Genomic DNA, 27,681 nt, shown 5'->3' on the forward strand with positions numbered 1-27,681 from the left:
TTATCCTAGGAAAAACGTATGAATAAAAGGAATTATTTACATTAATATAGGTAATAATACCTATATATATATGTGTGTTTATACTAAAAAAAGAGAAAAAACGTCAAAGTATAGTTTAATGACATATTTATAGAATAATTTTTATATTACATGTTGACGTATCTTATATGCATTGTTTTATTGTTAATATTTTAGCTTCTTCTTAATAAACAGGATATTATTTTTACATATTAATAAATACATAACCATGCATTAATAAAAATATATAATTAGGATACATCATCAGTTGTAATATATTTAATTAAAACAAAAGATAATGAATATACAAAATAAATATTAGTGTATTCGATTAATTTATAGTAAATATATAAATTCTTATCTAAATGATAATTTTATAAAATATTTTTATTAAGATATATGAATTTTAAATGATTCTATTTGTAAATAAAAATATCTAAATTCGTATTAATCTTTCAGATTCTTATATACAGCGAATTGTACTATTAATGTATAATCATGGATAATTGTTTTTCCTCGGTAAGAAATAATGTATTCTAATACTCTTAAATTTATGCATAATTCATTTATTTTTGATAAAAAAGGGATAATGTATCCAACTCAAACGTTAATAATTATATAAATAATAATAATTCATTTAAATACAGTATTATAATTCCGGAGGTTCTCTGTATTCCGAAGTTTCTCTAATACCACAATTTCGAATTATTAAAAATCATATAAAACAGCGAACCAGTTCCTTAATTAATGAGAATGATAAAAGTAACTTTAGGAAAGGATGTCTATATTTGGCTGATTATCTAATTAAGTATAATAAACCACCACAATATTATGAAGATTATAAAGTAACGTGGAAAGGAGCTTTAAACAAAAGCTTAAGTGGTTACTACAGAAATCTAGAAAAACATGGAGGATGCCCTTTGATTTTAGAGGAAAAAGATAAAAATATTTTAGAATTAAAATATAAAGAAGTAGATTTCTGCGAAAAAAAAGGTCAATATTTAAAAGAGATAAAACAGTTACAAAGAAAACACTTACAAAATTGTAATGATCAATATTTAAAGAAGTGTAAGGAGTATAAGGAGTGGATTAATGAAAGAAAGATTTATTTTGATGAAAATAAAACTCTTTTTAAAGATTGTTACAAAACAAATAAAAGACAAACATTCATATGCAACATACGTGATAAAAAATCTTTTATAGTACCTACAGAATGCATATCCTCGAATTTAGAGGAAACATGTCAAGTTCTACCAAAAGAAGAAGTGAAAAGTTTACAAAAACAAACTGACAGCATTGATAAAAGTACATTTACATCTCCTGTTCAAATAGAGCATGGTGTCAAAATTACAGAAGGTCAAGGTAGGCCTCAGGAACAAATTCAACTCGAATCAAATTCTCAACTTCAAGCACCACCACTTTCATCAGAAATTGATAGTACACAAGATAGAACATCAGATATTCCTCGCATACTATCCTCACAAGATGTAAATTCAGCATCTCTTAAAGATTCTATATCTGAACACGAAAGATCACAAAAAAATGTAACATTGCAACAAACAAATTCTTACATCGATCCCCCTCATTCTGAAACTACATCGTCAGTACTTCCTGTATCATTTCCTTCCACACGTTTTCCTAATCGTGTTGAATCTTCTATAATTCTAGGTAAAATAATGCTACTTATTTTTCTAATTTTAAAATAATTACAGTATATATCATATATATTTATAATTATACTACAGATCCAGAAAACAGTTTTCTTAAAAAATATACATCATCTATTTTAATTAGTTTTATATTTATTATTCTGTTTTCCCTTTTTATTAAAGTAAAATAAAACTTAAGTATTAAAAATATAATAGCCATGTCTTTATTTTAATAATTTATTCTATAATTATCTATTTTTTATATTGTAGTACACATTAATAGAATTCTTAAGGAAAAAAGAAAAGATAGGAAGAAAATATCTAAAATTACTTAGATTAGTAGTTCCCTCATTTTCTAATAGAAAAGGGGAGTTTTCATCATATGATAAATTGGAAAACCCAATATATTATGACGAAGAAATTATAAAAAAACTAAAAATAAATGAATATTACAATATTAAAAATTTAAATTCATCAAGGCGAAAAGAGGAACGATCCAAAACTATTATAGAAGTACATATGGAAGTACTAGAGAAATGTAAAAACAAAGAATGGGAATTAAACAAAGGACAATTTTTAGTAATATGCCTTGAAGAATTTACAAGAGACAAATACAGAACCTATCCAAATATAACAAATGAAGAAATATTAACAGGAAATTCTAAATTTGGCAGTAACCTTAAAAAAAAAAGCATTCTATGGAGTAAATGGATGGAAGGAAATATAGATCTTTCTGAAAAATTGAAAAAAACGGATTTCTTTAACAATTTGAAAAATGAATGGAAAAAAGAGCAAGCTTACCTAAATAAATTGGATAAACTAAAAAAGAATAATAAAAATGATATTCAAAAATTTCCATTATTAGAAAGAGAGAAGGAATTATGGAGACAATGGATAAATAAAAAGAACATAATTATAGAACAGTATTTGGAAAAAAATTTGTTTAGCGTATTAACACAGGAATTTCTAAATATATCAGATGAATATGATAATAAAATAAGAAATAAGGATATATCACCAATAAATATAGAAGAATTAAGGCACAAGGAAAACTATGAAGAATTATCCAAATATATAAAAAAAGAATTACTTACAAATGTGTGTATACTCATACTTATGATGATATTCGAAGAATGTAAAAAAGAAGAGTATATAGAAAATGGTGAATCGTATTTTGATAGTTTCATAGCTGAATTAAAGGAGAAAGAATATTATGATTGTAACCCAGAATTTTTAGAAGATATTACTGAAGTTAACCGAGATGACTTGGAAAATATAGAAAATATTGATAATAAAGAAGCCAGTTTTAGAAATGAAATAGAGAACTGGATAACAGAATATGATACATATGTAAATTCCATGAACAAGTAGAATAATTTAGACAAATACAACTGAATTACCCAAAAATTTATATTATATGCTTATTATACATAACCAAAATATGTTTGTATTATTCTTATGTGTAAATAAAAGACTCCTATGAAACATATTTCAGAAATATTGTGAAAAAAATAAGGAAAGATGAAAAGTAAAATATAAAGTAATGATTAACATAAAAAAGAAAAGAAAAACAAAAATATAAAGTTTTAAATGAAATATTTAATATATATTCAAAATTTATATGCTTTTTCTTTTTTATATAAAGATATACATATTAAACTTATATTAACGGATGATTCATCAAACTAAGATGTTAATATATATATAAAAAAAAATATAATTAGTGTTAATGTTTCCCTAAATTTTTAAACTTGCTAGAAAATTTTTAAATATTTAATAATAAAAAAAAAAACAACATAAATAAATTTTAATACCGTTTTTAATTAATGTAATATTATTCATAAATTTATATAATTATACATTTTTCCATTAATACATTACATTTTTTTAATATTTAAAAAGATGCGTATTTTGTATGCTTTATATCATCTCATAACACAACTATTTCATGTTTTAATTAATATAAAAAATTTGTTTAAATAAAAAAAAATATATGTTGAAATATATGAAAACACAATCATAATTTATACATGAATTACTTTGTGAAAAATTATACTATATATTCAATGAAATCCTGTTAAGCTTTTATGTGTTCGTAAATTTTCTTTCATTAATATTGTTCATTTGTTATTAATCTTTAACCTCATAAATATTAGTTTTATTCGTTTTTTTTTAAATATTTTTATTTTCACTTAATTAAAGTATCATATTCAAAAATTTTCCTTAATTAGTAATATAATTTTATCTATAATATAAATGGTATCATAAATTAAACATATTAAATATATATATGCATATATATTAATAACATTAAGTACTTCTGTTCGTTGATTCGGCATAAATTAAAATATCTTTTTTTAAATATTGAAATTATTAAAATGTTGAAATGTAATAATCATGAAAAAACGCCGAATTTATAGTGTTTTTTGTTAACGCACCTTTAATGTTTTGCAAAAAGTTATAAACATATAAAAAAGTTCCTCTCGTCTTTTCAATATTTTTTAATTTCAATACTGCTTAGTAATATTTTTATGAAATTAAAGGAATAAAAGCTAAATATGTATAAGTGTATAAATTAAACAGTATTTGGCTGTTAAGTTTCAAATTTCTCTAAAAACTGAAGGGAAATAAAAGAAAATATAACAATTTTATAGGAATTTCAAAAAATATCATATAACATTATACTCTTCCTTTCAATTAAATATAATATTTCATTCATATTATGTTATATTAATAAAAATTTTTCAGTAACTTTCATTTTAAATTTTAAAGAGCATCTATAAACTTCTACTACATCTTTTTTTCTTTTTTTTTGCTTTTTTGTAATTACAGAATAAAATTTTTAATTGTTATACTTTATAAGATTACTGATTAGTATACTTTTTTTATAGCATTTTCTTACTTTATCTATATATATATTAATATAAATAAAATAAAATAAATATTATTATCTTTGTGTAAAAATATAAAATCTATTTTTATATGCAATAATTTTTTACTGTTGCCGTATACAATAAAAATACGTAAACTACAAATTTCTATATTATCAATTACATTAATACCATAACATATTTTTTTTTATTGCATGTACAATAACTTTAATGCGTAAATAATATTAATTAAAAAAATTAGAAAAAACGTTTTATTCTGAATTAACTAATATTATTGTGATCGAGGTGTACTATTCTAATAGAAATATATATACAACTGTGTAATATAATATCCTTATAATACATGGGATTAATATATGATTATGCATTAATAATATTTCATTAAAGCAATAACTATATTTAGATATTGATATTAGCATTATCTATGTTTCAACAATTTTAAATAAATTCTATAGAATTTAGATATTCCCATTTTGTATTACCAGTAATTAATATATTGTTCTCTTATAGTATATTACTTTGATTAATATATGTGGAATCCCAATAAATACTTTTATGCTATATCGTATCATATAAATATTATATACATATTTAATTAATATAAATTACGCATTGCAGGCATAATAAATATTTATGTTTTCTTTTATATTTTATTTATATTAAATGAAACTTAATAAATTTCTTAATATAACTTTATCCATTAAATATATTTCGAGAATATTAGAAATATATTAAATATAAATTTTTTTTATAAATATTAGCATGCATAAACCTACAAATGAAGTTATGAATTATTATTAATGCCATTAGAGCATAGTAGTATTGTTTAGGAATATATTTTACACTATGAAAACCGATCTATTTTATTAATTAATACTCATATATAAAAATTAAAAAAAGATATATTATGCTTATATATAAAAAAATAAAATAAGAAACAGAGAATATCCTACGTAAAATAAATTTAAAAGTATTTAATTTAACAATTCTATTAATCACTGTACTATATTAATATGTATACTCTTCATGAAGAAAGAGACAATTCATTTCATATAAGTACTAATAATAAAAATTATTTTTTTTTTTTGATTTCTTAATTTTTTTAAAATATATTTAATTATATGCTAAATATATTAATAGAATTCAAATATAATAAATTACAACTCATATATTATACTATATATATATAAGCGTAAGATATTTTACAATAATATAATATATAAAAAAAAGGAGAAATAATTTATTATTATTTTCTGAGTATCTTGAAAAATATATTGTTATATAGTAGAACATACATGACATAGAATAGGGATAATTAAAATAACAGTGAAATATACAAAATGGAAAAATACTATATTACTCTTCATAATTATTTTATTATACATGGAAAGTAAAACTTATATCTTAAAGGTCTTTTCACATTGCACGTATCCTATATGTATTATAATTAAAAATGTTAGTTGATATATTAATCTATATTCATGTTGTGCAACAGGAACAAAATAAATCCAGTACTATATTAAATTAAAGAACTTGAGACAATTATTATATATTTTTTTTTTATTTCATATTTATAATTATAATGAGTTCATAATATAATAATATCTAATTTTTGTGTACATACATATATTACTATTATAAATATTTATATTATACTAAGTCAGTATGATAAAAATGTAACTAAAAATTTTAATATCTCTATTTAATATAAAGGAATGAATTAATTCATTATTTTACAGTTATACGATATAATCCCTTTTTTTAAAAATAAATATATTTTTAAAGGTATATTTTCAAGGATTAATATAATTAATTTACAAAGGATATGTTATTGTTATATACTGTATTTACATTTTGATTAAATTTATTTTTCATTTGTTTAGAATTTAATTTCACCAATAACCTTGAAGTGTTTCTTAATGAGCACAAATTATTATAATGTATATTAAAAATTAATTGAGTTAATTTCAAAGGTACTATTTCTATATTAAAGCTGTTAATAAAGAAGGAGAAAATTTTTAACATTTAAAGGGATTAAGTTAATCTATTTATAGCATTTTAACATATAAAAAATTTTTCCTAGTTAGTTATTCCAATATAATTATCAATTTATATGAAAATATGCCAAAATAAATATATTTTTATATATAACATATAAATATAATTATATAATCTCCATATTATTAAAAATAATAAGAAAGAATGTTTTTTCCTACAGTTTTTTTTAATTACAATAAATCTATTCCTTAAAAATTTTATATTTACTATTATAAATATTTATATTATACTGCATGAACTATTTTAAGTTATATTAATATTATGAAAAAATCAAAGATTTTAATTTGCTAAGGAAATATTTTTTTATATTCTCAACATGAAAAAAAGAAATACGACACATATTAACATATTATATATCATTAGTTCACACTTACTAATATAAACATGACACTAACTTAATTTTTGTTATTTAATTCATATGTAATTATATACAATGGAATCAGTAAATGCACAGAAAAATGTAATATTTAACTTTTTGTTATAATAATTATACATCATTGTACTTATAGAATTCATTGTTGTAGAAATGATTTTAATATTTTTATTTATGAAAAAATGATTTTTCGTATTTATATATTATCATTATTATTATTGTTTTATTTAGGAAAGTTGTGTAGAATTATTCCTTAAATATAAAAAAGAATTTGATACTGCTATCAACGATATTCTAAATAAGAAGTGTGGTGAAAACCCTGGAATGAAATGCGGTAAAATTGGTATATCTAATTTTACTACACCATGTCAAGATATTGGTAGATATTTAATTGAAATAAAGGAACTTTATAAATTTGACAGCATCAAACGTTGTAAATACTTGAATTATAAGACAAATTCAGAAGAATTATATATAAATAATCCTCGTTAGTTTGAGGGATATAATAAATATTCATCTCAATTGGATAATATATGTTAGGATTATATAAGACCTATAGGCACTTGCACCTTAAGTAAACTTAAAGACGTATACGATTTATACGACGATTTTAATAAATTTAAAGTTGCGAACGGAAAATTTTTGATAATTATGAAAGTACTAAAAAATGTTATCGCTTTTATATTGATCATTATAAGGAATATGTAGAAAATAAAAATGATAATTTTTGTAAGGAGTTAAAAAATTTTAGGGAAGCGTATGAAAAAAAATGAGCAATATGACTGTTTGTGATGTACCACAATTTTTAACACGTACAAAAATAGATTATGTATTTTTTGTCAGTATAACAATGTCGATCACATTACTAGCATCAATGACTTTATTTTTTCTATATAAGGTTAATAAAAATTATTCATAAAAGTATGAATATTTCACCGTTAATCGTCGAATTCATTTTCGCAAAAAATTACAAGAACAAAGAAATTATATTTCTAAGTATAAATATATATACACCTTTTTTATTTATATAGTTTACTCCTGCTAAGTCGTGGTTATATAGTCGTTTACAAAAGAGAAAAATAATTGAACGTAACGAAGTTTCAGAAGAAACAACCGGATTCCTACAAAACACCTATGAAAAAGTAAACAGAACATATGAAGGAAGTTTCAATAATTTAACTTATCATCCTCAAGGATATAGTTGATGTAAAAGCTACAATATATATATTGGTCTTATAATATCTAATACTCAGAGTTATAAATGCTACAGTTAATTGAAAATTTATTAAAAAATTAGAAAAACCAAACATGAAACATATAACGTATGTGTATAAAAATTAAATATATAATAATCTAATAATTTTTCAGAGAAAATCTTACATAAATACAAAACTATTGTAAGATTAGATAAAATTTTCCAATAGATATATCAGATTTTCTATGGATTATAGAATAAATAATTCTAATTATTATATTTATTACAGAATATGATGAAATAAAAGTTGATTTCCTTAAATATTAACTTGAAGTAACACTTATTTAATAAATATTCAAAAAGTACGGAAAAAAAGGAAAACAGAAAAGAAAAGAAAAGAAAAGAAAAGAAAAGAAGAAACAAAAGCACTAAAGGAAATATTAGTGATATTTTTATATAAATAAAAAAAAATTTGTAATTAAAATAATTATTAAGAAAAAAAATAAATATATATAATTTTTCTTTCTTACTAACTTTACTTTGAAACTATAATATGATTTGTTCTCATGTATTTAAGCAAAATTAAAAATATATCCCATTACACAACACTTTTAACATGCTTTCATCAACTGTTATATATTATATGTAGTATTTAGTAAGGATATTTATACAGGATATTAAGCAAGATGAATTCTACCGTTTCTCTCTTTTAAGAGAGAGTACTCACAATCATAGCATAATAATAAATAAATATGTATTTCTCAATCACAATTCTTAATTTTCCTTTTCCTTTAATATGCTTATATATATATAACATTTAACGTAAGTAAACAGATGTATATAAGATAAAAAAAAAAAAAAGCATATATGATATTGTTATATAATTATAAATGTTTCCCTAAATTATATAATAATAGTAAATAATATTATTTATACTTCTATATTTCAATTTTATTAATTTTATACAGAAGAAAAAATACGACAAATACTCCCATAAAGGTAATAGAAACTATCCTAATAATGTATAAAGGTTCAGAAAAATTAAACGGAATATACAAATCCTAAGCTTTCATATAGTAATCCACCTTATATTAGGATATAGCTCACTATATATATGTTCCCATATAAATGATAATTTTTGAAATGGAGCTCCAACACTTCATCATGTAAAATTTTCAGATTCAGTTATAATTTGTGTATTAAAATTTTAGAATAAGTAATCGTTTTAGTTATTTCACATAATTACTCATTGTATTAGATTTTACTATATATATGAACTATAGATATTACTTTATATATGAGAATTTTTGCTTTTCACTTATCTCACGCACAATAATAAAACAAAAAATAAGCTGTATATAAATTATGGCATAATATTCAAACCTTGTCTAGATCTTATAAAAAGGATAATTTAAATTTTTTTTATTATTAACGGATAGTTAATTTTATTTTACATGATTGCTTCTTTATAGTGAACATAATTTTATTAACGATAAAATTAAGCAACGTATAATACATACTTTTTATAAATATAAAGGTTCTATAGAGTTTGTTATACTTTTTTAATCCTTGTTATTAATTTCACCCTATGATATATATATGTATATATACATTTTGAACTGCATAATAAGGTAGATAACAAAAAAAATAATGAAATAACATTTTCTTACTAATTTATATATTTAATATCAAGTTGATATATTTTTGACTAAGTTAATGTACAAAAATTATATATTTAGTTCATCTACAAATTCAACGTATTGTTTATAATTTATTTTTAATTAAAAATATATTTCAGTAATAAAAAATGTTTTTATACAGATTAAAAAAATATACTTAAAAATCATGGAGTTTCCCTTTTAGACCTTTTTTTTAATGATATAAGTAAATAAATATTTCCTTTTCTCAAAACTATGAAGTTTATATCTTATTTTTATAGAAAGAATCAATTTTATATTTAATAATACGAATAAGCTAATAAAACAAAATAGTAACCCGCTTAAATTAAAATATTAACAATAAGTTTTAATCAAAGAATTCTACTGTAAAAGGACATATTATAATATAACACCCAATTTTTACCGTGGAAAATATAAACCAAATTTCTGCTAAAAAATCTTATGATATAAATATATTTTATAATATATTTCTTATAAATATTATATATATAACAAATATTATATTTTTTCTTAAGTATATACATACATATTCGTATAAGATTATACAATCTAATCGTTTCATTAACAATAAAAGAGGCATTTATTTTTAATATAGAGATTATCATATACATTTATTGTGTTACGTATAATTAATCATCTTTAATTTGAATAAATTAAAAAAAAGGACAATTATTTTTCATTTCAGATATAAATTCTAAAAGGATTTCATTAAAATTATTGTAATTTTAATATTATATATTAATTATAATTCAAATACATACATTTTTTATAAAAATCTATTTAATACACGCATATATAATGAGGAGTAATGCTTAAACATTCTTCAATAATAATTTATAATACAAAGTAAAAAACATTAAAATCATCAAATTCACAAATAAAGATCATAATTTATTGTACTTATATATAAAAATAATAAGTCATATACATGCGCATCTATAAAATTAGTGCAAGCATATGTATGATTATTAAGAATATATCTTTAAAAACATTACAAATTTTACCCTCATATTAATAACTTCATTGGGATGCATTACATATTCCATTTTATTCATTTACTCAGTCATTAACTTAATTTTATTGTATTTTTCGTTATTTTTTAAGATCTTATAAATTGTTATTATTACTAGGATGGACAATATAATCATAAGTACTCCAAATAAAATTAGATATATATGTCCTTCTTCTAATTTTGTTAAGGTTTTCAATTGTTCTATAAATTCAAGCAGTACCTGCTTTTCTTTTCTCTTAACTTTAGTAAGAGACATTTCAAATCCCCGTAATGTTGGTAATAGTATGCCTAACAAGAAAAAAAAAAGAAATATGGCAACTCCAAATCCATAATTTTTAAATTTTATTTTTTTTAAAGTTATATCACAAATTCTTCTCTTTTTTTGAAGAAAATTATCATAATCTTTTTTTTTTATCCATTTTTTTTCAAAATGGAAATGTTTTCCATCAAACATTCCATTATTATAATCTACAACTTCCGAATAGTATTGTGCTTTATTTAATAAACTTCCATTAGATTTTTTGTTTCTTCCTTCGCTCCTATTTTCACTGTTAGATATATTTCTTTTTTTGTGCTCTAGATTATTTGGTATATCTTCTCTTAAGCCCAAAATATTTGAATCTTTTTTCTGTTTATATTTTGCTAGTGATCGATAATAACTTGTGTATGATTTTCTATCAAGGTTGAATTTATTATTCAATGATTCGTTACACAATCTCTATAAAAAAGAAAAATGCAAATATTTATCATTTAATATACTACAAAATATAATGGAAAAAACCAATATTATTAAATAAAAAATACTAAGAATATGAAAAATATGAATATACTTATATATTATTAACATACTAAATTATTGTTAAAATGACATATCCAAGTTGAAAAGATAAACTCAACAATTTTAATAAATAAAATTAGCCTAATTTTTTGCTCCATATTATAGATTATTTATATTTGAATATACCCTATTAGGAATAAATTAATAATAATATAATATATGTCTAACTACAAAGGATACTACACTTATTTTAAAAATTACTTATATTATTGCCTCTGAATTAATTAATAAAATATATATATCTATAAAATATTTTACAGCATCTGTCAAGGAATGCAAGTTTAAAATTATATTATAAAATTTTTATCTTGATAACATTCATAAAAAATGAACTGTTAAAATAAAATAATTTGAATTTATTCATAAATATTCAAAATATGTAATTTAATTATTTAATATAGTACAACAATTAAATAATTTCTTTATTAATTTCTCAAAAAAAAATATAAATTTTAGTAAAATTTCGAAATACTGAATTTATATAGAATATAGAATGTATAGAATATAGATAATTCATTGTTCAATATATAAATATAGTAAGTAAAAATAATATGAAAACTTTCTCACTAATAATTCTAAATGTACAAAAAATATATTTTGTAATAAATTAATATTACTTTTAAATAATGATAATTATAATAAAAAAATAATTATAATTGTATATCAAAGAACTAATATTTTGTGTTATATTAATAACAAAAGAAGCTTTAGTTAATTCTTAAGTATATATAATATTTTATAGATTGTAATATATTTTTTAAATGATATAAATATAATTTTACCAGAAATAAGGAGGGACATCTATTTTAAAATCTAGTGAAAGTTCCTTTTTAATTTCATATAATTTTTGAAAAATATAATTTATATTAAGTTTAATTTATACCATTATTTTCGTATGAAACATTTTTATACGCATCTACTTAATTTTTTTAATTTATTCTTAACGATATATATATATATTAATATAATATAGTTCCAAATAAAAAATAAATTATTGTCACAATATAATCATCCCACATACCTACTATATATGCTTTGTTGATATGTAATAGAATATTCTAACAAATTATAGAAATACACAATACTAAAAATAAAGAAAAAATAAATAAATAATAAAAATAATTAAATCTTTTATTATAACACTTATTAGAAATATTTCACATTTCTCCATTAACAAATATACCTATATTCTAGTCTAAATTTTTCTAGGTGCTAAGCATGCTTTAAACGAATCATATGTGCATGAGATATTTCTACTAAAAAGCAAAAGTTTTTAAAGTGCACATAAATATCATAAATAAAACTTATGTCAACAGCATAATATAGTTTATAATTCAACTTATAATAAATAAAATTTAATAAATTAAAATTACATACAAAACTGTTGTTCGGAGAGAGTTATGCAATATAATTAATTGATTAAACATTATAAAAAAATAAAAAATGAAATAAATATTTAAATATATTTTATTAAAACCTATCTAAGCAAAACAAACATTGCTATGTATTTATCAAATATGTATAAAAAAATAATACTTTTTTTTTTTAATTTAATTATATTTATTAAATTAAACTTTAATAATAAAATGAATGATTAATTAGTAACATTTAATATTTATGTTCATATGCATCTTAAAAATAAATGTTAACTATTACCATATTTATAGTTAAACATAAAAAATAACATGAATATAAAAAATTTATCTATACATAATTATATTATTACAGTAAACAATACATTTGTTTCTATCATCCTAAAGGGACATTTTGATATTTATACATATGGAACACATAAATAGAGGTTTATTATTATGAATATAGGAAGACTTACGTACTACAAAAAATTTAACATATTATCAATTAAAATTTTATTATATATAGTTCACTAATTTATTGCATAATGATGTAAATAAAAAAAGTGTATAACATATTTATTTATAAATTTTCAATATATAATTAATTTTAAAAAATTGTGTTAACACAAAAAATGAGAAGAATAGTAACAAGATAAAAGTGTTTGTCTCTTCATTTAATTATTAATATTTATAAAAACTAAGTAATTAAACAATTATAAATTAACAACTTTTAATATATATTTTATTACGTACTTATAAATTTACATTTAAATCATGTAAAAATTACTGAAACTCCGATAAAAAGACTTTTATAATAAAATTGTTCTACAATATATATCTCACAAAATATATTTTATAACATAAATATTAAGCTTGTTTTTTAGTAAAACAAATATATATATATTTATATATTCAATATAATACACAAAATTCGATTCAAAAAACGTAATAGAAAAACAAATAATTCATGTGCAATTGAAGGTAATAAAATATTTTTCTAATTAAAACCACAAATAAATATAATAGAACAAATATAGATTAAAAAAATATAAGGTTCTGTTCTTTATAGTTAAAATATAATTTAGTAAATTTCATTCATGTAATTATATGTACTGTCCTATTATAAGCTAAATATTACTAAAAAATATATATTTTTGATAGGAAAACTATGAAATATAAAATTATATGTATCAAGATATAATTCTCTATTAATCTCAAAACATTAAATAAAAAATTGAAAATAATTAAACTTTCGTATTCAAAAAAAATCTAAGAACATATAAATTTAGTTTTCTGAATCAAAAAAGCTAAATATAGACACGCGTAATTATAAAATTGTAAGCTGTTATTAATATGTATATTAAGTATATGACTACATGTATTGCAGCAATTAGTTCATATTAAAGATGTCGTTACAGAAAGAAAAATATTTTTTATTATATATTTTATCTTTTTCTTAATTTAATTTTTTCATATTTTTTAACTTTTTTGTGGTAATAAATAATTCCAGTTATAACAGTGATACTTAATATAACGAAAGGAACGAAATATATTAGAATACGAAATAACTGTCCTAATATGCATGTATTAGTAACTTCATTTGCTTTATCGCACAACATACATATAGGATTCGTTGATCCAAATATACCGTGCTTCCAAAATCCTTCTAACTTTTTCAACTCGTCTAAAATGGTTGACCATGGAGGAACTTTAGTCAAAGATTCTAAATAATCCTTGGTTAAACCTAATTGATACAATAAACTACCTTTTCCTGCAAATCCTAGTGATACTTCTATCATAAATATTATTAATAAAAACAAGAATATTAATACAGGTAACACAATTCGTAGTCCGTACTTTTTATGTATTATTTTTTTGTAAATCTTATTACTAATTGTCTTGTTATTTTTAAGAAAATCGGTATAATCAAGTTCCTTAAATATTTTTTTTTCTAAATGGGAATATTTTTTTGTTTCAAATACACAAGATTTATTTTTCACACCTGGTTGATGACCTCCTGCAAATCTTGATGGACATACATTTGATTGTTTCCTTTTTTCTGAATCATATTTCTCATTATAAGTTGTATCTATTTTTTTGTGAATTCCATTAATTGGCAAACCTTCCTTTAAATATAAAGAACTTGAATTATTATCCTTTCCGTATATTTCTAGTAAACGATAAGTTCTTGCATGTATATTTCTACGATAATTTTTTTTTTCGTCTAAAGATTTCATAAGAGTACCCTAAAAAATTAAAATATGTAAATATTGGTTATATAATAGAATATAATATCTAATAGTGAACAAATAGCATTAATAAAAATCAGCACTAAAAATATGAATAATATAAATATCATTAAATAATAATATTATACCACTTTACTGTAAAAATGACATATCCAACATAAAAGTATAAAAGTAGTAATTTTAATAAATAACAAAATCTTAATTGTTTGTTCCATGGTATAAATATTTAAAAGTGTAATATTCTAAGCAAAAATATAACAATAGTATAATATCCATTTAATGATAAAACACACTATTTTTATTTATTTTATTTCGTACTATTTGTTTTTTCTGCAAGAAAATATTAGAAATTTATAATTTTATTTCTTTTTACAATGATACCACGAAAATAATTTAATTTTAAACTACAAATTTGTTATCTTAATGTTATTTATAAAAAAATTTTGATTAAAATACTGTATAATGAATTCATTAATAAATATTATAAATAAATGAATTATTTATTTAATTTATAATAATAAATAAATATATTTTTTTATTAATTATTTTCATAATAATATAGAAAAATATATAAATGATTTCTTTACATGTGGAAATGTTGAGTATATGTAGAATATGGAATGTAGAGAATATAGATAATACATTGATTTCCATTTAAAGAGAAATACTACAATTTTCAATGATGTTATCTTATTAATAATTATAATTTTATATTAATTATATTTTATAAAATCCATTTATTTCAAAAAAGATATTATTTTAACAGTGTAATTAAAATAACAATAAATAAAACTATAATATTACATTTTTTTATTTTACTTCATTTATATTATACATATTATTTCCTACATATATATATTCATCTTTTTATGATATAAAATATATTATGAGTATCTAATATATAACATGTTTCGTAATCTAATAAAAATACATATATTTCTAAGGTAAATAAGGATTGACTTTTTATATTTATAGTACAGATTTTGAATGTTATATTACTTAATTAGATAAAAATTATGCTATGATACCTACATGAAAAGATTGAAAAATTATGTAATCATTTTTATATTTTTTTTTCTTTTATGTTGATATATATATTTACAAAAATTATAATAAAAAAATTAAAAATATATAAAGTATGTAGTAACTGTTATATTAAGCGTATTAACATAAAAATTAACTTAATAAAAAATTATACTTAATTAACTTGGTAGAGAAAAAAATTTTATATAAATATTTGTTATCTATGTACTTTATCATCCAAATCTAATTAATTCTGATAAAAAATTTTGAACTATAACATTTATTTTAGAAAGAAAGTAAAATATGAAATGTTGTTTAATCTCTATTGTTAATGTAATATATTAGGAATTATGAAATTTATAATGCTCTATTAATAATTTATCCTTTAAAGGAAAAACTCATTACCATTTTTTCATAATTTCATAAAACACAAAAATTATTTATAAAAATCTATCGAATAATCTTACTTCAAATATCTTATTAAACAACCATGTACCATAATAATAATTTTAAAAAAATAATTTGTTATTTTTACTTTAAAATAAATAATACATATCACTACTAAAGAAAAAAAATGGTTTTGTTTTCATAAATTCAGGAAAACTTAAATATTAAAAGCAATATGTGATAAATTTTTTAAAAAAATAATTCGAATGATCTTGTAAAACCATGAAAAAAGAAATAATTGTTAATAGTATAAGTTATTTCATTAGACTAGTAAATCTATAATAATTCTAACTTAATATATTAAATTAAAACATCACATAATAATTATAATATAAATGTACAAGAAATATTTGTACTTGTAATTTCTGAATATTAAGCACACATTTATATAGTGAGTATTTATAACTCTAAATATCACAAATATACGAATGAAAAAAAAAAATTATATATATATGTTAATTCAAGATAAAAAACTATTTCAAAACAATAAATTATAATACAAGAACAAATATAGAAGTGATCAAACTGTTAAAAATATTTAATATATATTTTTTCACTTTTATCTATTAATACACATTTGTATATTATCTAGGTTCGTAAGAAAAAATTTATAAGAATACAATTCATTTTTTTTAATTAAATAATTGAATTATGTACATATAAAAACTCCATAAGATACATTAAAAACTCTATTTCTGAAAATAACGTATTAATTATAAATAGCTTTCTACTTCATTTCAACACACATCAACTGCAAATTTTAAGAAGTTCACCATTATATAAACTAACATTAAAATATATAATTAAGTAACTGTGTATAATACAGATGTACTTCTCTTCTCAGTATAAAATAATAGATTTAGTACATCTGACTATAATAAATAAAATTAAATAACATAATAGAATTTGAAACAAAAATGCAATAAACATACTATAATATATTTTGCCGAGAAAATGTAACACGGTTAGTCATATATTATGAACATTTAAAACTCTTTTTCTTTGTATCATCGTTAAATTTCTTTATATATATATAGGACTAAAATCAATATATAACCGTTTTTTAAAAATAAATATATCTATCACATAAAATGGCTTACATAACGCATATGCCCATTTCTTAACCAATTTTTGATTGCAGTTCTTGAATTATATTTATCTTTAGACTAAAATTTTTTCATAGTATATTAAACATTATAAACATCATTGTCTTAAAGATCATGTCCATTTTCAAATAATATATCATTAATACTATATTATATGTTTCCTTATTATTTCGGACAACAGTATAACTGATCTTGCATCTAATATTCCACGCGCACAATGTTAATTAACTATACATTCATTAAAGATCCACTACAATGAAAAAAAACTGTTTTTATTATTTAAATATATATTAAGTATACTTATAAGAAATTTCCAAATAAGTACATTCACATATTTATATAGCATGAAGCAGAGAAAAATATAAGGCAAATTTTCTACTATTTTATTTCAACGTATCAGTGAATTAAGCGCATATCTACATAAAAGGACAAATATAAATGCTTTAACTAAAATAAAAGAATTAATTTTTTCATTTGTACTAGAATTAATGAATTTTATAATATATATAAAAGTAACTAAAAAAGTTATTGTTTATTCACAAGGTAGTAACATAAGGGTATTATTATTTGCAGTGCTATTTTTTTCTTCAAAAAAGTATTAATTAGTATAAATGAAACAAAAATATAAATTATAAAAAATAAAAGATACTTTTAATAAGAATTTTGTAAAAAATTTTAATAAACTTATTTATCAAAAACGCAAAAACAAAAGAATTTATTTTAATACAAATTTTTTCAACAAAACCTCAATATATATATATATATATATAGTAGTATATAACAGAACAATTCTAAATTTTATTTATGGATGCTTTTAAGAAAAATAATAAAACAAAATACATTTTTCTTTTTTATAAAAATTTTATTTGATAATCAGAATAAAAACAATATATATGTGATGAGAACAGGTATATAAACATATATGACTAATATAGTTATTGATTTTTTTATCAGTTTCCTAATAATAAGCTTAGTTATTTGTACATGCTAAACTTTTAAATACTATTTTATAATAGAAAAACACAAATAATTGTATAGCATATTATATTATTCACATGATGAAAAAAAAAAAGAAAAACTAAAAAAGACATTTTTTTTTATAACACAAAATATAATGTTACATATGCCGCATACCTATAACATGTATAACTTCTATTTAAGAATAATTTGAAAATTACATTCCATGAATTATTTTATGTACAAAATATTTATATTTTAAAATGTACTATCGAATTTAACTCTTTTATATATTTCCATTACATTTTTAAGTATGCAATACTTCATATAAGTTAATATAATTCATTATGTGTAATATGAATAAAAAAAATATATTTTAATTTAAGTATTGAGTAATTTATATCCTATATATTTTTTTCTTTTGATTGTTTATAATATAAATTTGAAAGTTTTAAAAAAATTAAGATATTAAAAAAAGGAAAAAAATTTAAAAGTATATGAAATAGTAAAAATACTTTTAATAATTATTCAATTAAAAATAAAATTACAGCAAAAACATAATATCTTTAGGAAATACAGTATGATTATATATAACGTAACATGCAAAAAAAATTAGAAAATTCATTAATGCATTATTTTTCTTATTAACGTTTCTATTTAGGATATAAATGTGTATATTTGTTATTGATTTATAAGTAAATAATACCAAAATCATGTTTTAATTTACAGCTTTTATACAACTTAATCAAATGATTAAATATATTATTAATATACCAAAAAAAAAAATTAGAAATATTTATATTACAACTTTCTGTTGAACATAGTGAACAAAAATGAATATGAAAATACAATATATTAACTCTATAATAAAGAATTGATACTTATACATGTAAGAAATATATTTATCTAAAAAATAATTAATTAAAAAAAATATATATAGCCTTTAAAATTTTAATGTGTTATATGATGCATATTACCTTACAGATTACTACAAAAATAAGATAATCACTTTTTTATATTATTTTTTCATGTGTATATATATTTATATAATTATATATATATAAACGTATTTAAAATATTCTTTGTTCTGGATACTTAAATGATACTTTCATTTGGATATACTTAATTCTTCTAAAAATTATAAATTCTTCTTTATATAAAAAAGAACAGGAGAACAACCTAATTAATATTTATATCTACTATGAATAATCTATAATGATAAAAATTACATAAATTTATAAGCTTCATTTTTATAATTATTTTCTAAATGTTAATGTAACTAATACAGTTGATAATTTTTAGAGTATTCAATTTTTCTTATATTATTTTATGTATGTCATATTTATTAAATACATTAACACAAATCTAAATTAATTAATAATGCATATTAAGCAAAATGAAAAAACATTCTATAGTAATTTTCATTTTTTTTGAAACATTTTAGTTCTTAATAAATTCATATGACATGCAAGATAAGAATTATTAAATATATATATACTAATGCATATATATTCACATTAAACCCCTAATATTTTTTAAATTATTGTAGATATAACGTAAATTTCAATAATCATTTCACATAAATATAACTTTTTCTATAATTGATTAGGTTTCTTTTAATTTGAAACATCCTTAATGTTATAATAATAAGGTCCATGACGTTTTTTATTTTAATATATTTTTTAAAAATTAATTAGTGCACGCTACACATATGTTCAATAAAATTATTATTTTCATAGTGTTTCATTAAGTAATATTTTTATGGTCATCTTTATTAAACAACTACTAAATCCTTTACAATACTATTACTACAATTATATCTATTGAAGTATATCCACACAAACGTATTCATGTTAAATTTATAGCTAAATTTTGTATCTTTATAAAATTTAATTTCATGTCTTTCATTTTACTCTGCAGTCTTGCTGGTATTTATTTTTTCTTAACATTTTTAACACTTTTATATTGCATATAAGTTTACATCGTTATATCTAATCTAATTATTTAAAAAAAAAAAAAAAATTGAAGTATAATGTTTTTCTTTTTCTATGTTTCAAATGAATTAATTTATCACAAGAAAACTTGCAAATGTAATTTACTTGCGCATATTATTTATTGTTACACGTGTATAATTATTTAGATACTATCTTATCTATCGTGGAAATTATGAACATATGCATCAGCATATAAGAACAGTTCATGCGTATGTACGCTCATTTACTTATATAAAACATTTTCTTTTATTCTGTCACGAATTAATAACTTTTTGTTTTTCGCTTATATTTTTTCTCCTTATGTTTTTGTATTTTTTATATCCTTTTGTTTTTCTTTCTCCATTTATGTGATGAATGTATTAGTTAAACTCCAAATAATGATCATTAATAGAGGTAATCAAAAGTACATTATCAATTTTTACGTAATATAAAATGGACTTCTGTTAAACAAATTTCTTATCTAACTAATTTCTTTGAACAGCTCACTATTCAGGTTACTTATATATTTATTTTTATCCCATATATTTATTAACATCCATAAGAGTAGTAACTGTTTCAACGAACTTCATGCATTATTGTTATTTTCCTTTGTCATTTATCTGAATTTTATTATATGTTCCATTATCTTTTATATACATGAACTTATTCTAAATTGTTCGAATCTATATCGGATGAACATAAGTTTGTAATTCCAGTAATACCATGTAAATAAATTTCCAATACGCAAAAATTTGTATACATATATATATATATTCACATGTTTTCTCCTTTGTGACTTTCCAATATAAATGATCTAACGAATATAAAGAAATATGATACAGAAAACATATATATATGCGTGTGTATAGTATGCATAGATAAGTATCTAAACATTAATAATGCTATCCTATTAACGTCAATAGGTATGAACTCAATTTTGCCCTCAAATTTTTTCAATTATTGACATAAAACTGTACTCTTATGATAAATTTCTTATTCTATTTAGTTTGATTTAAATGGATTAGATGAGCTTTAGTGTCTTTATAAAAGTATTCTTCATATGCGTTCCTTCATTCGTGTCACATATATTTGGTACAATAATATAAAAATAATTTACATATATTGAACCTCAGTCATAATATGAAATTTATGTAATGGTTTCATAAGGTGAAATAGATAAATCAAGCTGTAAAAAATGTATCTTATTTGTTTCATTAATTATTATTATTTTTATGTATCCCCTGTTTATGCAGTAAAACATGCTTGTACAAATTCTGTTAAAAATATACATAAATAACTCAATGTAATTTTTCAAGTTAAAAAATAAATATTCGTTTTTTGGAATATATGAAGGTATATGTACTGAAATATGTAAATGGATGCATTACATTATGTAAGTATACACATGTACACATACACACGAGCCTATACGCATTTACATACATACATTTCATATGAACATGTACATATACACGTATGTATGCACACATGTATGTACACAGTATATTAGCATTGTTCACACATATAAATTCTTTGAAAACAATTGTATTCAACTCTTGTATCTCTAATTTCCAAGAAATTATATAATTAGAGGCTTGTTTTTTCGATTTTTCATGCATGCACAGGAAAGAAAAAATAAATTAAAAAAATGTTGTAAACAGATACATAACCATATATTTCAATCACTTTTCATTAAAACATTTATATGAATATTCATCTTCCTTTATAGAAAAACATCTTCGTAATTGCAATCTGAATATAAAAAAAGTTGAAAAAAAAATTTATGTTAAAATTTCTAATTGTAGATAATCTTTTGTATCAATATGAATCACATATTATATTAATTTACGTCTTTTTATTTTCCTGGAATCACATTTTCATAGCCTTATAAGATAATGCTTATCTTCTCCATTCTCTCCTTTTTCAGCATATCATTCTTTCTACGAGAATAGGTCGTCTTCAAGAAGATACAAGTAACCTAACAAAAGAAATAGCTTTATTCGAGAACATAATACTGAGAATTTTTACATATACTTATTCTTAATGCCCGCAGTTCTCTTATTTCATATTTATTAAAGTTTCTGCATATATACTACTTTAAAGCTCATGTACACAATGAAAATTGATAATCTAAGCAGAAAAAATAAAATAATTTTTGCACATTTAATTAAGCATATCACAACAATAATTATATCGTTTTAGTGTTGTGTGCTGAATTCAGTGTCTTGTTCGCAACTGTCAAATTCAAATTTTGCTTTTTGTTATTTCTAAAAACATGTACACTAATACCTTTAAAGTTTAATAAGTTCCTTTTTTTTCATTTTAATTTTACAAAAACTAATTATAAAAAAGTAAAGAAGAAAAATGAGGTAAAATGGAGAATTAGAAAAGTTAGATAAATAGGAGATATACATAGGAGAACTAAAAAAATTTTAGAAAATATATGTACACATGTAATGCATGATTTTTACACATATATACATGTAAATAATTAAAAACAATTAAAAATGATGTTACACAAAAATTAAAAATATGCAAAAAATTCAAAAAAAAATTTTTTTTTTTTTTTTGGGTTAATAATTTAACTTTTTTACGGTTTTAATGTTATGCCTACTCAAAATATTTAATTTACTTTTTCGTTGATAGCTACTAGTAAAGAATAATTGTGTTTACACATATTTGTCTTCATGTATACTATAAAAACACAAATAAATGTAAAGCTAATATTATTAAATGATAAGAATAAATACATGAAAGCGAGTTTTTTTAATTGTATAAAAATTTGATTATCATAATTTCTCTTTTGTTTATGTAGATTTTCTTATTAAAATTGTTTATATACCTTATACAAAATAATATTTTTGTAATGTTTTTCTTTGTGTTTAACTATAGGAGTGTTCTTACTACTATTTGATCGAACATTGCAGCTATATATAGATATTAATTTGCGTTATTATTATTATTAAATATTCACATACAACTGAAAAATATAGGATGAGGTAATTTTAATATAAGTTTATTTCAAAAATATGATATAAATAATTGCCTATAAATTCTAAAATAAATAAAAAATAAAATATGATTACTTTTTGAATATTTAAAGTGCACAGCGATACATACTAATTAATATAAAGCTAATAATATGATGTGTCTATTAATACGCATAGAATTATATCTAAAAATTTATTTATTTTAGTATTCTTATATATCAAGATATTTAATAATATTACCTAATTAAATTTATTATTTTTCTATTTTTACATCTAATTTCTTTTCTATTTCCTAGTAATCTAATTAAATAAAAATACAATTTTTTTCACCTTCTTCAAAAAAAAAAAACATTATCATAATATAATTAATTTACTTACGTATGTATTTTATGTACATAGAAGAAATATTTTAGTAAAATACAGAAATATTTGATATTAACATTTAAACAAATATGTATATTCTATTAAAATTATTATTGTTATTGTTTCCATTTTCTCCAATTTCTACGTATACTTTTACAAGTAATAATATATGTAGATGTTTTTTAACTAAAGAATACTTTTTATAGTTTATTCAAGAATAATAATTAAGAAATTTATTAGTATTACATTATCATATACATTTAAACATATAAAAAATCAAATTTAATAAAAGAATATTATTTTCATATTTTTATATTGAGATTTATTTATTAAACTTATTTAATAACATCTTGTAAGAAAACAGAGTAACTTTTTCAGTATATCTTATTATAAATTATCTGACATAAATATGATATATATTTACAAACTACCTATAAAAATATTTTCTTTTCAACTTCATTTTAATTAAAAAATTATAAATTTCAATTTGAAGAAATTATTAATAGTTAATGTAAAGTACACATATTTTTATACATCGCTAATATAATATTAGCTCATTAATATATTTACATATATAAAAAATACATTATACATATAAAAAATATGTGCACTTTATTATATAATAGCGAAATTATTTATTTATTTTGTCTATATCTACAGTTAATTTTGCTTTTTACCGATATAATCAAATTTTTAAAAATTATAATATTGTGAAAAAACATAAAAAAGAATTTATATATATCATTTATTAATATATGACTATATATAATTCATCAATTAAATTTTTTAGTTATATAAAAAATAAAAATATATATGACGATTATCTATTAATTGTTAATAATATGCATATACATATGTGTAATACCTTTATTCAAATATTGAATAAACACATCAAATAAGTACAATAATATAATAATTAATGTTTATAACTGTTCGTTAAGTTGTAGAAATATAAAAAAATATATTTGTTTTTACACGACTGTAAATATTTAAAATTTAATAAAAATATATTTTAATCATATGTTCATAACTTCAAATCTATATCATAAGAAGTAAAATAAATATATACTAAAAAGCTATTTATAACAATTATGTTATGTTAAATACTTTCCATGCGCTTATTTTACAGAATAAATATTAGCTCTCTCTGAGGTTATAGAAATATAAATATATAAAAGAAACTACATATATTTACTTTTTTTTATTATGTAAAAAACAAGATAAATTTATTGCTGATATAAAGGTTATGATAATTTTTCTTAATAATACGAAAAAATAATGGTTTTAAATTAGAACAAGACAATAAAGGAAAAACGACAATTTTTAGATAAAACAGAAATTAAGATGATTCCACTTAATTATATTGATTGCGCTGTTATATATTTACTTTAATTCCCATATATAGTATATATATTTATTTTTAGCGACAATCTATTTGAATACATATATATAGATACGAACTCAAAAAAATTAGTCAATCTCAAGCAATATTTTAAGGTGAAAATTGAAAAATATTAGAAATTTAAATTTATAAAAAAAATAAGACCATTTGTTAGACAGCTGTATATAAAAAATGCGACTTATTTGTATATACATTTATAAAATACAAGTAGTTATGGAGGAGATTAATAAAATTTAACTAAAGGTATTACAGCCATTAATTCATATTAAAGACTTCTTTATGGAATGAAATATATTTCTTATTATTATTTTTATCTTTTCCTTAATTTAATTTTTTGATATTTTTTAACTTTTTTATGGTAATAAATAATCCATGATATAAATGTGACGCCTAATATAATGAACGGTACGAAATAGAATATATATCCAAATAACTGTCCTAATATGCATTGTTTACTGATCTTAACACTAGTTCCTGTTGCTTCTTTGCACAACTTACATAGAGTAGAAGATGTATCCTTTGTTGTACCATAGTGCTGCCACAACCCTGATGTATTATCTCTCAACCACTCTAATACTTTTGATAACCATCCATCCGTATCATTAGTCAACTCTTTTAAATGAGACCACAGTCCGAAAAAACTTCCTTCCCATGCAACATTAGTATTAAACCCTAATGAGAAATCTACTATAAATACAATAAATAAACTCAAGAACAATAATACAGGTATAGCTAGTCGTAAACCATATTTTTTACTGATTATTTTTTTGTACGTTTTATCAGTAATTGTCCTGTTTTTTTTAAGAAAATTCTGGTAATCAAGTTCTTTGAATATTTTTTTTTCCATATTGGAATATTTTATTGTTTCGAATATACAAGATTTATTTTACATAGCTTTTTTATCGACACCCATATTCCTTGAAAAACATCCACTTGATAATTCCTTCTTTCCTGTCTCCCACTTTTCATTATTAGATATATCATTTTCTTTATTTAATTTATTATATGGTATATCTTCGTTTAACCTCGTAATAATTGAGTTCTTATCATGTTTATATTTTGTTAGTAATCGATAATTTCTTCTATCTATTTTTATATTAAACATGCAATTCACATCCACGGGGTTGTTAAATATCATCTAAAAGAACAAATTCAATATTTATTATTAGACTAAATAATAATATAAATAAAAATTAAACACAATAAATATAAATAATAAAAATATCCTTAAATTATATTATCATACCATGTCATTGTTAAGAAGACATATCCAAATTAAAAGAACAAACACATAAATTTTAACAAATAAGAAAGTCTTAAAGTTTTGTTCCATGATATACATCTTTATAATTGTAATATATATAATGAGGAATAAATTTTCAATAATATATTATACTTCTAATCACAAATGATACTACATTTATATTTATAATTTTTTATTTTATATATTTTCATAAAAACCTCATAAAATATATATAACTGCAATTTATTGTAAATCAGATATAAAAAATGAGAACTTAAAATATATATTAAAAAATTAGTATCTTATTTATATTTTCAAATAAGTAAATTTAATAAAAATAAAAAAATTTGAATTTATTCAAAAATTTTAAAAATGTATAATCTAATTATATAATATAGGAGATTAATTAAAGTGTTTTTTTACAAATCCTTAAAAAAATATATTAAAAAAAATATAAGTTTTCTTAATATTTTTAAATAATTAATTTATCTAGTATATAGAATATATAGAATATAAAATGTATAGAATATAGATGAAATATTTTCGTATGTATTGACATGATATTATCTAATTATGTTGTTACTTTTCTATTAATAATTATAATTATATTTACATTATATTTTGGAAAAATGGTTTATTGTTGTTCAATATTATTAATGGTTTTAATAATATAAGAATAGTAATGTTATACGAAGAAAAAATATTCTATAAAACTTTCATTCTTTAAAGGACTACATCTCAATTAAAATATCAAATTTATAATTTACAACCAAAACTATGAAAAAAATACATATTTTAATGCTAATTAAATTATATATTTTTATATACTGATTTTTAAAAATTATGATTTTTAATTAAGT

The 27,681-nt window shown here is 19.6% G+C and overlaps 5 protein-coding genes across 5 annotated transcripts; 2 read left to right on the forward strand and 3 right to left on the reverse strand.

The window, feature by feature from the left end:
* Positions 1-516: 516 nt before the first annotated feature.
* On the forward strand, positions 517-3,038 carry MKS88_000183 (uncharacterized protein; the record flags this gene model as incomplete). Its single annotated transcript, XM_067219254.1, has 3 exons — positions 517-537; positions 666-1,686; positions 1,951-3,038. 3 exons carry the CDS (start codon positions 517-519, stop codon positions 3,036-3,038), a joined length of 2,130 nt encoding a protein of 709 aa, XP_067070398.1.
* Positions 3,039-7,049: 4,011 nt separating this feature from the next.
* Positions 7,050-8,194, forward strand: MKS88_000184 (uncharacterized protein; the record flags this gene model as incomplete). The annotated part of the gene is made up of 4 exons (XM_067219255.1): positions 7,050-7,076; positions 7,221-7,476; positions 7,576-7,646; positions 8,021-8,194. The coding sequence occupies 4 exons, from the start codon at positions 7,050-7,052 to the stop codon at positions 8,192-8,194; spliced, it is 528 nt and encodes a 175-aa protein (XP_067070399.1).
* Positions 8,195-10,918: 2,724 nt separating this feature from the next.
* MKS88_000185 (uncharacterized protein) lies at positions 10,919-11,811 on the reverse strand (the record flags this gene model as incomplete). Its single annotated transcript, XM_067219256.1, has 2 exons — positions 10,919-11,593; positions 11,725-11,811. The coding sequence occupies 2 exons, from the start codon at positions 11,809-11,811 to the stop codon at positions 10,919-10,921; spliced, it is 762 nt and encodes a 253-aa protein (XP_067070400.1).
* Positions 11,812-14,513: 2,702 nt separating this feature from the next.
* Positions 14,514-15,532, reverse strand: MKS88_000186 (uncharacterized protein; the record flags this gene model as incomplete). The annotated part of the gene is made up of 2 exons (XM_067219258.1): positions 14,514-15,314; positions 15,446-15,532. 2 exons carry the CDS (start codon positions 15,530-15,532, stop codon positions 14,514-14,516), a joined length of 888 nt encoding a protein of 295 aa, XP_067070401.1.
* Positions 15,533-25,888: 10,356 nt separating this feature from the next.
* Positions 25,889-26,911, reverse strand: MKS88_000187 (fam-l protein; the record flags this gene model as incomplete). Its single annotated transcript, XM_067219259.1, has 3 exons — positions 25,889-26,369; positions 26,469-26,716; positions 26,825-26,911. 3 exons carry the CDS (start codon positions 26,909-26,911, stop codon positions 25,889-25,891), a joined length of 816 nt encoding a protein of 271 aa, XP_067070402.1.
* Between the last annotated feature and the right edge of the window lie 770 nt (positions 26,912-27,681).

Source organism: Plasmodium brasilianum (assembly GCF_023973825.1).
Source record: "Plasmodium brasilianum strain Bolivian I chromosome Unknown PB_00_05, whole genome shotgun sequence".
Taxonomy (NCBI): Eukaryota; Apicomplexa; class Aconoidasida; order Haemosporida; family Plasmodiidae; genus Plasmodium; species Plasmodium brasilianum.